Source organism: Oryctolagus cuniculus, chromosome 8, assembly GCF_051225735.1.
Source record: "Oryctolagus cuniculus isolate XC-2025 breed Fujian yellow rabbit chromosome 8, ASM5122573v1, whole genome shotgun sequence".
Taxonomy (NCBI): domain Eukaryota; kingdom Metazoa; phylum Chordata; class Mammalia; order Lagomorpha; family Leporidae; genus Oryctolagus; species Oryctolagus cuniculus.
In genome coordinates this window covers 84,980,020-84,995,802 of record NC_142874.1, presented here as the reverse complement: position 1 = coordinate 84,995,802, position 15,783 = coordinate 84,980,020, and the positions used below count along the sequence as shown (strand labels likewise).

Genomic DNA, 15,783 nt, shown 5'->3' with positions numbered 1-15,783 from the left:
AGAACCTCTTATTAAAACAGAGACAATCTATATAAAAATCCAGTACTAAAATAATCAGTTATGGTATAATTCAAAATCTAGATTTAATTGCTGTTTTTCTCCAGGACTGCTTGGGAAAAAATTTTATTTCGTTCATGTCTAAATTCATATATAAGGTAAATTCATTAAAAACAAAAACACTCAGTGTTGTTAAGTATTAACTTTCCAAAGGACCTTTTTATCTTGCATATAGTGACACTTTTTTGACTATAGTTCCATGGTGCTTACACGTAAAATGCATAGCCATGTAATCACTACCATCAAGATACACAACAGTTTCATCACCCAAAAAATATCCCTCTGTAGTGCCTCTTCACAGCAAAACCCTCCCCATGTCCCCAACCCTGGAAATCACTAACATAGTCTCCGTCCAATCTTCTCGTTTCCTGAATGTTAGATAAATGGTATCATATATACATAGTCCTTGGAGAGTACTGCTTCTTTACACTTAGCACAATGCCTTTGAGAGTCATCCATGTTTAGATATTGATAGCTCATTCTTGTTTTAAAAAATATTGCTTGAGGCGGGCGCCGCGGCTCACTTGGCTAATCCTCCGCCTGCTACGGTGCTGGCACTCCGGGTTCTAGTCCCGGTCGGGGCACCGGATTCTGTCCCGGTTGCTCCTCTTCCAGTCCAGATCTCTGCTGTGGCCCGGGAAGGCAGTGGAGGATGGCCCAGGTGGTTGCGCCCTGCACCTGCATGGGAGGCCAGGAGGAAGCACCTGGCTCCTGGCTTTGGTTCGTCGCAGCACGCTGGCCGTAGCAGCCATTTGGGGGGTGAACCAACAGAAGGAAGACCTTTCTCTCTCTCTCTCTCTCACTGTCTAACTCTGCCTGTCAAAAAAAAAATAAAAATAAAAATAAAAATAAAAATAAAAATATTGCTTGAGGGGCTGGCACTGTGGCACAACAAGCTAAGCTGCTGCCTACAATGCCAACGTCCGATCCTGGAGTGCTGGTTTCAGTCCTGACTGCTCTGCTTCCCTCCAGCTACCTACTAATGTGCCTGGGAAAGAAAGCAGTAGCAGATGACCCAGGTACTTGGACTCCTACTACCCATGTGGCAGATCTGGAAGTAGCTTTGGGCTCCCGCCTTCAGTACAGACCAGTCCTGGCTGTGGCGGCCATTTGGGAAGTAAAACAGCAGATGGATGATCTCCTGCTCAGTCTCTCTGCCTCTGTCACTCTCCCCTTCAAATAAATAAATCTAATAATGAATTAATAACTTAGTCTTCAAATTAAATAAATAAATGTATTACTAACAGGCGAAAAACAGAGACAAAGAGCTCCCATATGCTGATTTACTCTGCAAATGCACACAACAGACAGGGTGGGCCAGGGCCCAAGCAGGAGCCAGAAACTCACTGAGTCTTCCACATAAGTGGCAGGTACGCAATGACTTAGTCCATTACTGCTGCCTCCCAGCATCTGTATTAGCAGGCAGGCAGAGTCAGAAACTGGAGCCAGGTATTCCAATGTGGGATGCAGGCATCTAAACCACAATATCAAATGCTCTTCCTGGTTCATTTCTTTTCATTGCTGAGTATTCCATTCTATGGCTAAAAAATACTCTCATTAGTTGAGTCCATCAGGTTTTCACCAGTTTTCAATTATTCTGAATCCCCTAAAAGATTTTTACATTAAGAATGAACATAAAATATAAGAACAGTTTAGGGGGCTGGTGCCGTGGCATTGTGGGCTCAGCCTTGGCCTGTAGCACTGGCAACCCACAGGGGCACTGTTTCTAGTCTTGGCTGTCCCACTTCCCATCCAGCTCCCTGCTAACGGCCTGGGAAATAAATGGAAGATGGTCCACGTGCTTGGGCCCCTGCATCCATGTGGGAGACCAGAAAGAAGCTCCTGGCTCCTGGCTTCAGCTCGACCCAACTCCAGCAGTTGCAGCCATTTGGGAATCGAACCAGTGGATGGAAGACTTCTCTGTAACTTGGCCTCTCAAATAAATAAATAAAATTTAAAAAAAAAAAAAAGAGAGAACAGCTTAATTCATAACATTAAAAGGAAAATGTAAAACATACTTTTTAAATAAGGAGTTTATAGGATGAAAAAATCAGCTGTGTTTCAGTTTTTAGGACAGAAAAATTTATTTCACCTGTTCCTTTACGTTTTACTCACCCATATTTGCTAGAAGGCAGATGGCAGCTTGAACATCCACTCCTGCATATACATCTGCTAGTGAACTTACCACTGGCAAACAAAGCGTATGCACTCTAATTCTCCGCTCACCTAAACAAAATGATGAACAGATGTCATTGCATAATATATTAAACTAAGAAAGGGACAAAAAGAACAGATCAAAATTTTACTCAAGTTATTCTGACTAGATGAGATCACCCACAGGATTTTGAAATGTAAAAAAGTTTACAACTAACATGTTTTAAGGAAAAAGGAACACTCTCCATATCTGAAGACACATGATGAATTTATACTGTATTTCATCTCTAGCTGGGCATTAGGTTCTACTTTTTATTTTAATTTCATAGTAAATTATACCCAATAGACATTTTAGACTGTCAAATAGTAGATGAAGACCTGAATTGCTATAGTTTTCTATTTTATAGGGAGCAAGAAATATTGCAAAGGATGGCACAGCTGGATTTACCACAAGTTTCAACCAGAAATAACTGATCCTAGAGAGTACAAGTCTTCTACAAATGAAAAAAAGTATATTACTAAAGACTCAAAAGTGAGCATTAAGAAAGGACAGAAGAAACTAACAGAACTTATTTTTGATGAATACAAATGCCATTACTTGGTACTGTGCATTCGTTTTCTTTCCACACACGAAAGAGTGTGTGTCTATTCCTGTGTAGGCTATATTTCATTTCTGTTAACATTACCTTTGCTTGATGTATACAATAGGGCTGTTTGAAAGCACACTAAGGAAGTATCTGTCAAACTTTCTTCAATTGACAACTGCACTGCAAACCCAGCATCAGGATTGATGTTGGCAAGGGATAACAAGTCAGTGGATCGGACAAAGAAGTTTCCATGAAAAGTGTGCATTGAAAGACCTAGGAGGAGAAAGTTCAATATGAAAGACGAAGTAACAATATTTTCACCTAAGCTAAAGTTACTTTTTTAAAAAAAATTATTAGTTTCATTTCAGTTGAAAGGCAGAGATAGAGACAGAAACAGATCTTCCACCTGCTGGTTCAATCCCCATATGCCTGCAATGGCCAGGGTTGGGCGAAGCAGAAGCCAGAAACCCAGAATTCAAATCTGGTAGCCCATATGGGTGGCAGGGATCAAAATACCTGAGCCATGATCTGCTGCCTCCCATAGTGTAAATCAGCAGGAAGCCAGAATCAGAAGTGGAGCTGGGGCCGGCGCCGTGGCTCAATAGGCTAATCCTCTGCCTGCGGGGCCGGCACACCAGGTTCTAGTCCCGGTCGGGGCGCCGGATTCTGTCCCGGTTGCCCCTCTTCCAGGCCAGCTCTCTGCTATGGCCAGGGAGTGCAGTGAAGGATGGCCCAAGTCCTTAGGCCCTGCACCCACATGGGAGACCAGGAGAAGCACCTGGCTCCTGGCTTCAGATCAGCACGGTGCGCCGGCCACAGCGCACCAGCTGCGGCGGCCATTGGAGGGTGAACCAACGGCAAAGAAAGACCTTTCTCTCTGTATCTCTCTCTCTCTCTCTCACTGTCCACTCTGCCTGTAAAAAAAAAAAAAAAAAGAAGAAGAAGTGGAGCTGGAATTCAACCCAGGAATTCCAATACGTGATGTTAGCAACCCAAGTGGCATCTTAACCACGGCACCAAACACCAGCCCCTGAAGATTTTTTTTTAAAAAAGATTTATTTATTTGAAAGGGAGAGTCAAATACACACACACACACACACACACACACACATATATATATATATATATATATAGAGAGAGAGAGAGAGAGAGAGAGAGAGAGAGAGAGAGGACAGAGTCAGACAGAGATCTTCTATCTGCTGGTTCATTTCCCAAATGGCTGCAATAGTTAGGGCTGGGCCAGGGCAAAGTCAGGAGCCTAGAACTCCATCTGGGTTTCTCACATGAGTGGCAGGGGCCTAAGTACTTGGGCCACCTTCTGCTGCTTTCTCAGGAGCATTAGCAGAGAGCTGAAGAGGAAGCAGAGCGGTCATGACTCAAACCAGCACTGCGAGACAGAACGCCGGCCTCACGAGCAGCAGCTAGGTTTGCTACGCCGCAACACTGGCTCCTAAATTTACTTTTTAAAGTCAAAGATGCTTCTCACTTTGAATCAAAAGAATCTCAGGAGAGTAAAGTTAGAGTATAGGCAGAAGGTTCCAAAATACTAATTAAGGGGCCGTCGCAGTGGCGCAGTGGGTTAACGCCCTGGCCTGAAGCGCCGGCATCCCATATGGGCACCAGTTCAAGCCCCAGCTGCTCCACATCCAAGCCAGCTCTCTGCCACAGCCTGGGAAAAAGCAATAGAAGATGGCCCAAGTCCCTGGGCCCCTGCACCTGCGTGGGAGACCAGGAAGAAGCTCCTGGCTCCTGGCTTCGGATCGGCACAGCTCCGGCCGTTGTGGCCAAATGGGGAGTGAACAATTGGATGGAAGACTCTCTCTGCCTCTCCTCTCTCTGTGTAACTCTGACTTTCAAATAAATAAATAAATCTTTTAAAAAATACTAATTAAAATAACCAATGGAGATTATAAAGAAGGAAGACTACATATTTATCTAGTACTGATAACTAATTTTATTAACATTTTCTGCTTTATGATTTGAAATCAGACACTGACCTAAACAGGCACAAAATTAAACAAATGAGGATTACTGTACAACTCTTCTTAGATTTAAAATAAGGGGCCAGAATCCCTACAGCAAACATTCAAATAAAACCAAGGAAATATAAATTAAACTATCATGAAGGCAGGCGGGCGCCCAGGCTCACTAGGCTAATCCTCCACCTATGGCGCTGGCACCCCAGGTTCTAGTCCCGGTTGGGGTGCCGGATTCTGTCCCGGTTGCTCCTCTTCCAGTCCAGCTCTCTGCTGTGGCCCAGGAGTGCAGTGGAGGATGGCCCAAGTACTTGGGACCTGTACCCGCATGGGAGACCAGGAGAAGCCATTTGGGGGGTGAACCAACGGAAGGAAGGAAGACATTTCTCACTCTCTCTCTCTCACTGTCTAACTCTGCCTGTCAAAAACAAACAAACAAACAAACAAACAAAAAACTATTATGAAGGCAAGGCAAACATCCTTAATTGGACAATCCCTAATTCTCCTTCTCAAATCATTTTGGGCTTTAACTTACGTTTGAGAATAAGCCAAAACATTATTTTCGTCCACTTATTTAGGTTATTAAAAAAAATAAATAAATAACACAGGAAATGGGGATGGGTGGGTATTTGGCACAGCAGCTGAGCTACCTAGGTGCCGTATCAGTGTGCCTGGGTTCTGGCCATGGCTCTGCTTCCAATGCTGGTTTCCTTCTGGAGCTCAGGCTGTTGAGGTGGCAGGTGACAGCTTGACTGTTTGGGTCCCTGTGACCACGTGGGAGACCCAGACTGAGTTCCATGCTTCAGCATTTTGGAGAACATCAGTGAATGTGATTCTCTCTCTTTAATTTTTTTTTTAAACAGCTAATGATCTTTCAGTAACTTTATTATAAATAAAGAATGGCTATATGGCGCCACGGCTCACTTGACTAATCTTCCACCTGTGGCGCCAGCATCCTGAGTTCTAGTCCCAGTGGGGGCGCCGGATTCTGTCCCGGTTGCTCCTCTTCCAGTCCAGCTCTCTGCTGTGGCCCGGGAAGGCAGTGGAGGATGGCCCAAGTGCTTGGGCCCTGCACCCACATGGGAGACCAGGAGAAGTACCTGGCTCCTGGCTTCGGATCGGGGCAGTGCACCGGCTGTAGCGGCCACTTGGAGAGTGAAGCAACAGAAAAAGGAAGACCTTTCTCTCTGTCTCTCTCTCTTACTGTCTAACTCTGCCTGTCAAAAAAACAAAACAAAAAAAAGAATGGCTATAACTATATAATAAACAAAGAATGGGTCAAAGTCTTCTATGGTAACAGTCATCATCCTAAGTAGTGACAGTAAGAATGTTCATTAATTTTGATACAAGTATGTAACATAAAATATAATTGTAACCATGTCATACCTTTCGTACACCTTATTCTCATAACAGCTTCAAATCCAATTTTTCTTGTGAGATACCGTTTTAGATCTTTTTGTAACTTTTCTGCTTGTGAAGGATTGTGAATACAATGGAAAGATGGATAATAATAGATGCACCCCGCAGAATACTTGGACATACAAGCTTTAGAGAGAAATTTAAAAAGTATCAGCTACAGAAGCAATAATATTCTGCTTGTCCAACAGCACTACAGATTGTATATTATGAAGAAACCTAAACCACAATGAGCAAACCTAAGCTGTCAAAAGAAAAACATACAAATCTGAAACAAACAGAAACATTTGTAAAATAAATTATACACTACACAGTTTATTGTTGAGCAGAAGGGTAAGGGAATCATGCTATATAGATAAAATGCTGACGGCATTTTACATTTCATAGTGTATTAAAAGTTTACTAATAATTTTCATAGATATCATCTATCTCATTTATATACTTTTCTCCCCAAAATACCGAGAATGCTGAGGAATTTAATCATGTACCAAAAATGTCTATGTAAGCAAATAAACACAGTATCTCCTTACCTAGAGAAGCAAGATCTGAATACTGTGAACTTAGAAGGAACAAATCCACTGCAGTTTGCTGTCCTGAGCAATCTAAAGCGAGTTTCTTATAAAAATCAGTTGCGGGACCAAGATGTTGTACCACCTAAGTCAAAAGAACATAAAATAAGAGCTAGAAACCTTAAGTTATACACACCTTTTTATGTCTCTCTAAAAAATTTTTTTAGGGGCCAGCATCACAGTATAGCAGGTTTGGGTACCATTTTGTGTCCCGGCTGTTCGAACACTTCTGATCCAGTTCCCTGCTTTTGGCCTGGGAAAAGCAGCAGAAGATGGCCCAAGTGCTGGGGCCCCTGCCACCCACATGGGAGACCTGGGTGAAGCTTCTGGCTCCTAGCTGTGGCCTGGCTCAGCCTTGCAGAGTACACCAGTGGATGGAAAACCTCTCTCCCTCCCTCTCTCTCTCTCTTTCAAGTAGAGAGAGAGAGAGAATGAGATCTTCCAGCTGCTGGTTCACCTCCCAAATGCCCGCCAACAGCCAGGGCTGGACCAGGCTGAAGCCCGGAGCTTAGAACTCCATCTGGGACTCCCACATAGGTGGCAGGAACCTGAGTACCCAAGCCATCATCTGCCATTTACCAGGATGTATACCAAGAAGAAGCTAGATTGGAAGCTGAGTAGCTAGGACTGATTCAATTAAATTGAATACTTTCACATTTACTGAGAGAAAGCCCCAACTACTGTGGCCATCTGGGGAGTGAACCATTGGATGTTTTTTGTTTGCTTGTTTTTTTAAAGATTTTATTTATTTATTTGACAGAGTTACAGACAGTGAGAGAGAGAGACAGAGAGAAAGGTCTTCCTTCTGTTGGTTCACTCCCAAAATGGCTGCAACAGCCGGTGCTGTGCCAATCCGAAGCCAGGAGCCAGGTGCTTCTTCCTGGTCTCCCATGCGAGTGCAGGGGCCCAAGCACTTGGGCCATCTTCTACTGCTATCCCAGGCCACAGCAGAGCTGGACTGGAAGAGGAGCAACCGAGACTAGAACCAGTGCCCATATGGGATGCCGGTGCTGCAGGCAGAGGATTAACCTAGTTCGCCACTGCGCCAGCCCCCCATTGGATGTTAAGATCTCTTGCTCTCTTTCAAATAAATAAAATAAATCTTTAAAAATATATTTATTCATTTGAAAAGCAGAGTAGAGATCTTCATTCCACTGAATCATTCTCCAAATGCTTGCAACAGCGGTGGGGCGGGGGGGACCAGAAGGGAGGGGATGATGCCAGGAGCCAGGAACTCTATCCAGGTGTCCTATATGAGTGCCAGGGACTCAAGTACATGAGCCATTATCCACTGCTTCCTTGCTGCATTAGCAGAAAGCTCAACTGGAAGTGGAGTAGACAGGACTCGAACCAGAATTCTGACATGTGATGCAGCTGTCCCTAGCAGCAGCTAAACACACTGTGCCAAAGGGCCAACTCCTGGAAATATGTATTATGAGAAACTACATGGTCTATACATGGAGTTCAAAACCTTTTTGTAATGGTCACATTTCTATGACTTGCAAAGTGATAAAAATGACACACTGCAACTTAAAAACAAATGAGTTAAGCTTTCTATTTTTAAAAACTTCTCTATTTTTTCTTTTCGGTTTACTTATATTTATTTCTTTTAAAGTAGAGTGACAAAGAGAGAAAGGGAGAGACAGAGAGAGAAATCTTCCATCCCCTGATTTACTTCCCAAATACCCTCAACAGACCAGGCTAGGCCAAGACAAAGCTAGGAACCAGCAGCTCCCTCTGGGTCTCCCATGAGGTTGGTAGGAATCCAAGTGCTCGAGCCACCACCTGCTGCCTTCCAGGGTGTGTATTAGTAGGAAGCTGGATAGGAACTGGAGGCAGGACTGATGCCAGGCACTCCAATGTGGGCTTTCCAAGTGGTAGCTTAACCTGCTACCCACACATCATAATGTATGCCCCAACTTAAACTCTTTTAATTAGCCTTTTTATTATTATTAATGAAGGAGAAAGGCAGAGGGAATACATATTACATGGCTTATAAAGGCAGAAAACACAATCTTAAATATGGCAGGAAACTAAATATAAAATACCTTTGTACTTGATCTCTGATTAGGATCTTCTCTGGACTGCAGAAGTCCTGCACCCAAGGAAGGTAACTGTGTCTGAAATACAGACACACGGCCCCCTGTTGGAGACATTAATTTAAAGGCAGCCTGCAGTGCAGGACCAAGAGCACTGTGTGTTTCTCTTGTATTGGTGAACATATTTGGTAATGCATTCAGTAAGTCTCTTATAAGCTGAGAAAACAAAGATTAAAAATGGAATTATTGAGAAGGCAATGAAATCATCTTCCCTAAAACAATCCAGACTATGGTATGGATATCACTGCATTTATGGGAGGTATAAACTGAGGAGTCAATTCATAAGCTATGTATGTTAACTATTGTTTAACAATACTAATATATCAAGTAAACTGATGTTAACACTTAGTGCACAGTTGAAAAACAAACATTTTGACATTTTAACAAAATTATTCAATCTTACCTCTTTACTTTCGTATAGATTGACAAGTAAACTATCTGGTGTAGGTAGAAAAACATCTACAAGGGAAAAATATATTTTAATTAACAAATCAAATCAAAAGAAAAAATAAATTAGGAAAGTTTTATCAGGTCATATATATGAATGCTTACTATAATACTATCTTATTAAATATACATAGGCATGAACATCACAGAATTAAGTATCTGCAAGAAAACAATTATTTTAAAACAAATACGAAAGCACATGAAATGATCCTTGTAGTATAAAGTGAGCTGTATTATAAAACACAGTGGCCATTTTCTGATGGCTGTAATCAGAAACATCTTTATTTTGTTGACTGCTTACCATCTATATCAGATACAATCAACATCTGAGGCTGAGATAATCCTTCTTGTAAATTGTAGAAATGAATAGTACTGTCAAAGGTCACGAATCCTATTCTTGTGCGTGAATCACCAGGAAGCCTAAAGTTAAAATTGACCATTTTAAATTCAAAGTGTTCAGTAATAATTTTATTTAAAAAATAATGAAATAATAAATTGGGTCTAAGGATGACTGGCTTGTTACTTTTTAGAGGGGGCAGAAAAATTATTCCTATCTAAACCAATAAGTATCAGTAAAGAGCATGCATGAAACATTCTATTTGCAGGTGAATTAATGACATACTTTGCCGCCATACTTAAGAAAACTGAACTATATCAGTAATGAAATAATAATAAACAATAACCAGCAACAAAAATTATTTTAAAAAGCCATTATTCTCCCTAACTTTGCTTTGAAACTCTCTTTTTAAGTGAAAACTTACTCATATTTTCAGTTATAATATCACAAGTATGTCTTATTTAAGCAATCTTAAGGACACAATGACAAAATAGCACTTCACAAGAAGATTAAACATAATGCAAATCAAACTTTATTGTTTTAAAGATTTATTTACTTATCTGAAAGACCGAGAGAGGGAGAGGAGAGAGAGAGACACACTCAGAGAGAGAGAGACAGACAGACAGACAGAGATCAACCAACCCTGCATCCCCTGGTCCACTCCCCCAAAATGGCCACAACAGCCATGTCTGGTTAAACTGAAGTGAGGAGCCAGGAACTCCTTCCTGGTCTTACTGGCTGGCAGGGACCCAAGCATTTGGGCCTTCTTGTGTTGGAGATGGATTGAAAGGGAGCAGTGAGGCTTTAGTCAGCACTCAGATAGCAAACAGCACCTTAACCTGTACCACAACACTTAAGCTGTACCACAACACCAGCTGGCAAATGTGCAACACTTTCAACAAAAAAGCACATACATGAAGCATTTGTCAATTTTGAAATATTATTCTATTAGCATTCACTTTTCGAAAGTCAATGCCTGAGTATAAAATAACAAATTCCTGGCCAGCACCACGGCTCAATAGGCTAATCCTCCACCTTGCAGCGCCAGCACACGGGGTTCTAGTCCTGGTCGGGGCCCCGGATTCTGTCCCGGTTGCCCCTCTTCCAGGCCAGCTCTCTGCTGTGGCCTGGGAGGGCAGTGGAGGATGGCCCAAGTCCTTGGGCCCTGCACCCCATGGGAGACCAGGAGAAGCACCTAGCTCCTGCCTTCGGATCAGTGCCATGTGGCGGCCATTGGAGGGTGAACCAACGGCAAAGGAAGACCTTTCTCTCTGGCTCTCTCTCACTATCCACTCTGCCTGTCAAAAAAAAAAAAAAAAAAAAAAAAATTCCTTTAATTGCCTGCCACATTTTCCTCATCTTATAAAAATAGTATTTTGAAGTAATGTCTTTAAAGTATTTCTAATAGTACAAGATGCCAAAATAGAAAGTGCATTTCTGAGGATACTGAGTATCAGGCTCATGTGTTGCTGACTGGCGTGGAGCCTACCGATCTACTTAAAAGACACAAGAGTTGAACTGAAACTGCTCCAGCATCAAACTCTTCTTAATAGTTCCACAGCCCTTTCCAAACTGTTACTATCCTATACCTATATACTTTTTATTAACTTTCTTATGCTTCTATTTTCTACTTTAATAAAGTATGGGTTTTTTTAAAGATCTATTTAGTTATCTGAAAGTCAGAGTTACACAGAGAGAGGAGAGGCAGAGAGAGAGAGAGGTCTTCCATTCGATGGTTCACTCCCCCTTTGGCCGCAAGCCCAGAGCTGCACTGATATGAAGACAGGAGCCAGGAGCTTCTTCTAGGTCTCCTGTTTTCCCAGGCCACAGCAGAGAGCTGGATGGGAAGTGGAGCAGCCAGGTCTCGAACCGGCACCCATATGAGATGCTGGCGCTTCAGGCCAGGGCGTTAACCCACTGTGCCACAGCACCTGCCCCGGGCCATCTTCTACTGCTTTCCCAGGCCATAGCAGAGAACTGGATATGAAGTGGAGCAGCTGGGACTTGAACCGGCATCCCAATGGGATGCTGGCACTGCAGGCAGGTGGCTTTACCCACTACGCCACAGTATTGGCTCCTATAAGTATGTTTAAAACCTATTTTCCCTTTCCAATTTTATCCTTGGTTTCATATAGCCTATTTAGTTTACAAATAGTCAACTTGTCAAAGTGATTCCTATCTGGGGATACATCCTCATAGTTTCCTACCTGAGAACAACACACTGAGTATGTTTTTAGAGCAAGGAGGTAAAATAGTTGTTTACTCTGTCCACTGCACAAACCAGCATGGTATTATAGTACCTTTAGGAATGCTATACCCTAGCATGGGATTAAAACTTGAAGTTTAAAGACCAAAGACAGGGGGCTGGTATTGTGGCACAGTGGGTTAAGCTGCCCCCCGTGATGCCAACATCCCATATAAGCATAGCTGCTGCAGAAAAGCCTCCCCCATGGGCAACCTGAATAGAGTTCCAGGCTCCTGGCTTTGGCCTGACCCCATCCTGGCCTTTGTAACCAACTGGGGAGTGAACCAGCACATGGGAGATATCTCTCCCTTTCTCTTTCTCCCTCCCTCATCTTCTTCCCCTCCCTCTGCTTTCTTCTCTCCCAGTAACTATGCCTCTCAAATAAATCTTTTTGAAAAACAAAAATCAAAAAGGAAAAACAAAACCCCAAAAAACAGATTTCTCTTCAGTGCTCTTTCACTGTCATTCAGTGCTAAAGCCCTTTCTGAAGTAAGCATATGTAACTAAAGAACAAATACTTCAACCAAGAATAAAAAGATGAAAACTCTAAATACTAAAAGCTAACCTTCCAAGCTGGATTTTCAACATCTTGAACACCCTAATGTTCTCAGTTTCCTTTCCTGGCTGAGATCAGTGGTATGCAGACTGTGATGAGTAGCAGGAACACTCAACAGAGCAAGGACTCCCGGCTAAATAAGAAGACAGGGAGTTCCTTGTGTAATCACCCAGAGTACCTGGGAAAGCAATCACGCAAGTTCACCAGACACTTCTAACCAGAAGAACCACAGCAGCAGTGAGCCACCCTGACCAACATTCTTAAATCAGGCTGCTCGTGGGTACTGGAGTAAAAGAAGAAATGTACAAAAAACTTCATTTTCCAGTGATTTCAAAGGTTCCATTTTAAACTAGGTGAAGGGTTCCCCATGACTAACACAGGGTCACACAGACAGGAAGTAGATCCAGGCAAAAATCTCTTCTATATTCTTTCTATTTCTAAACCACAGCTTATTAACAATATGGGTTCCTAACATCTTTAGCATACCATCAGCTTCTCCTTCTCTTTATCCATTTCTCATTAGGGAAGTTAAAACCAGCTTTATGAAAAAAAAAAATTCCTTGCTCAGGTATAATGTATAGCTAGAGTTCTCTCATCTAGACTATTTTTTAAATTTCTAATTTATTCTATATTTAAAGTGACCGATAAAACTGTATATCCATCACATATGACACACTATTTTAAAATATACAGATATCTGTATATTTTAAAATATACAGTGGAATGGCTAAACCTAGGAAACTAACACATGTGTTACCTAACAGTTACCATTTTTGTGATAAAAACAACTGAAATGTACTCTCTTAGCATTTTTCAAGAACAGAATACATTGTTATTAACTATAGTCATCAAGAATACAGTGTATGTCTTCCAACTTATTTTATTCCTCCTACCTAACTCAAATTTTGTATCCTTTGACCAGCATATCCCCAGCACCATCTCTCCACAGCCCAGAGCCTCTGGTAACTGCCATTCTACACTCTACTTTGAGATCCACTTTTTAAAGTTCCTGGTTGTTGTCTTTCTATGCCAGCCTCATTTCACTTAACACAATGTCCTCCAGATTCATCCACAATACTGCAAATGGCAGGATTTCCTTTCTTATAGCTGAATGCATTCCACTTTGTATACATACTACATCTTCTTTTCTATTCATCTGTTGATGGATGCTTAGACTGTTTCCATTCCTTGGCTATTACGAATAGTCGTACTACAATAAATATGGGAGTGCAGATGTCTTCCACAGACTGGCTTCACTTCCTTCCGATGTATGCCCCACAATGGGATTTCTGGATCATATGGCGGTGCTCCCCAGGAACCACCACATTGTTCTCCATAAAGCAAATACTAATTTACCTTTCCACCAACAGTCTTAAATCATATTGCTTGTGGGTGCTCTGATCAGTTCCTTTTCTCCACATCCTCACCAGCATTTGTACCTTTTGTCTTCTGAGAACAATCTCATCCATTCTTGATACTCTGGCCAAGTCAAGCTTTCTGGGCCCCTATGTTCAGGCCAGTTAAGTCAGAGTGACAGTTAGACAAGATCTAAATTCCTTACTAAATATCAAAAAAATTTTTTGATTTATTTATTCAGGTTCCAAGTCATTAAATCATAGTAATTTAAACACTTAGATTTTTTTCTCTGTGATAGAAGTATTCTTTCAATTAATAGAAAAATGTAACGAAACAAAAACCAATCCCACAAACTGGTAATACATATTTCACATTTATATGTACACAAACACATTATGTTATGAGTAAAAAACAAAATTCTTACTTGTCTAGATTTTCTAATAGTGACTGGCACAAAATTGTCAAATATCCAGCTTCCACTGCATTATGAGACACATCTAGAACAAACAAGTAAACTGCAGGTTGAGGAGGACGGAGCTGAAAGGAATCAAAGTAATGGCATATTCAATAGGTGCAATGTATGAATTTTTATATCACTATTACTAGACGGCTCTTGAGTATATTATACCAGATAATACACAAATATGACAGCTGTTTTGTAAAATCTTATGCACTAATAAAATGACATTACTTAAAAAAATTTTTTTAAATAGCTCCTTATTTGAAAAGCAGAGCTACAAACAGAGAGAGGGAGAGACAAAGAGAGGTCTTCCATCTGCTGGTTCACTCCCTAAACAGCCGTAATGGCCAGAGCTGGGCCAATCTGAAGCCAGGAGCCACAAGCTCCCTCAAGGCCTCCGACATGGGTGTAGGGGCCCAAACACCTAGGCCATCCTCCACCACTTTTCCAGGCCACCAGCAGGGAGTTACATCAGAATGGAGCAGTGGGGATTTGAACTATTGCAGGCAGAGGCCCAACCTACTACGCCACAGCACCAGCCCCTAAAAAATGCTTACATAAAAGTTTGTGCTGCATTAAATATGACAAGATAGTTACACCTGGCAGAGTGCTGGATAAAATTTTAAACAACAATCATGGTTCTCTGTTACTTAACACTAAGCTACCTATATAAACAACCTTCGCCAGTTCTTAAAAACAAAATTTTTTAGTTTTTTAAAGTAAATTTTAAATGCAACAATCTGTCATTAGTACGTGCTATTGGGTCAACTATTGGTGGCTAAATCCTGAGGGTAAGTGCTGAATGTAAAGAAAGTCCTTACGATGATACTGTAAATGTTTTTTTAAAGGTCCTTATTTGGAAGCTAGTATTTAGTGCAGCAGTTACAACACCACCTGAAACTCCCACATCCCAAGTCAAAATGCCTAGGTTTGAGTCCTGATTCCAAGTTTCAGCTCCTGCACGCCCTGGGAGGTAGCAGATGATCGCTCAAGTACTTGAGTTCCTGCTACCCACACGGGAGACCTGGAATGAACTCCCAGTTCCTGGCTTTAGCTGTTACGGAGATGCGGGGAGTGAATCAGCACATCTCTCTCTTTCCTCCTTCTATCTCCCTCTCAAACCCTATCTGTTAGAGATACGAACTGAAGTGCTTGTGGGTGAAATGAAATCCCGATTAGCATTTATTAAACTCCAGTTTAAGTAACGGGAAGTTGGGGGGAACTACAGTGAGCTGGAAGGTAGGTGAAAATATTAGTTGGCAAAATATTGGTAATTGCTGAAGCTCAGTGATGGGTAAAAGATGGTTGGTTCATTATACTATTTTCTCTCCTCTGGAATATATTTAATAAATATGGAATAAGCACCAGGAATTTAATGCATATTAGTTGTTCCTGTTCACTTTTCTCTGACAACAGCACCTCAAATTTTTGCAGACTGAGGCCAGTGTTGTGGCATAGCAGTTAGAGCAGCTGCTTTTGATGCTGACACCAGTTCAAGTCCCAGCTGCTCCACTTCCAATCCAG

General features: G+C 41.8%; 1 protein-coding gene across 9 annotated transcripts in view; it reads right to left on the bottom strand.

Annotated features, from left to right (window-relative positions):
* SEC24B (SEC24 homolog B, COPII component) overlaps nucleotides 1–15,783 on the bottom strand; it is a 98,767-nt gene that overhangs the window by 10,878 nt on the left and 72,106 nt on the right. For 6 of the 9 annotated variants that reach the window (XM_051820099.3, XM_051820101.3, XM_051820097.3 and 3 more), the window contains 8 exons: nucleotides 14,224–14,336; nucleotides 9,607–9,725; nucleotides 9,262–9,317; nucleotides 8,808–9,014; nucleotides 6,721–6,844; nucleotides 6,161–6,319; nucleotides 2,898–3,071; nucleotides 2,173–2,283 (listed from right to left, as the gene is read on the bottom strand). In XM_051820099.3, the coding sequence (XP_051676059.3) occupies nucleotides 2,173–2,283; nucleotides 2,898–3,071; nucleotides 6,161–6,319; nucleotides 6,721–6,844; nucleotides 8,808–9,014; nucleotides 9,262–9,317; nucleotides 9,607–9,725; nucleotides 14,224–14,336 (1,063 nt within the window). Of the gene's footprint in view, nucleotides 1–1,404; nucleotides 2,284–2,897; nucleotides 3,072–6,160; nucleotides 6,320–6,720; nucleotides 6,845–8,807; nucleotides 9,015–9,261; nucleotides 9,318–9,606; nucleotides 9,726–14,223; nucleotides 14,337–15,783 lie in introns of all 9 variants that reach the window. The other 3 variants (XR_016212329.1, XR_011378310.2, XR_016212328.1) reach the window with 1 other exon arrangement.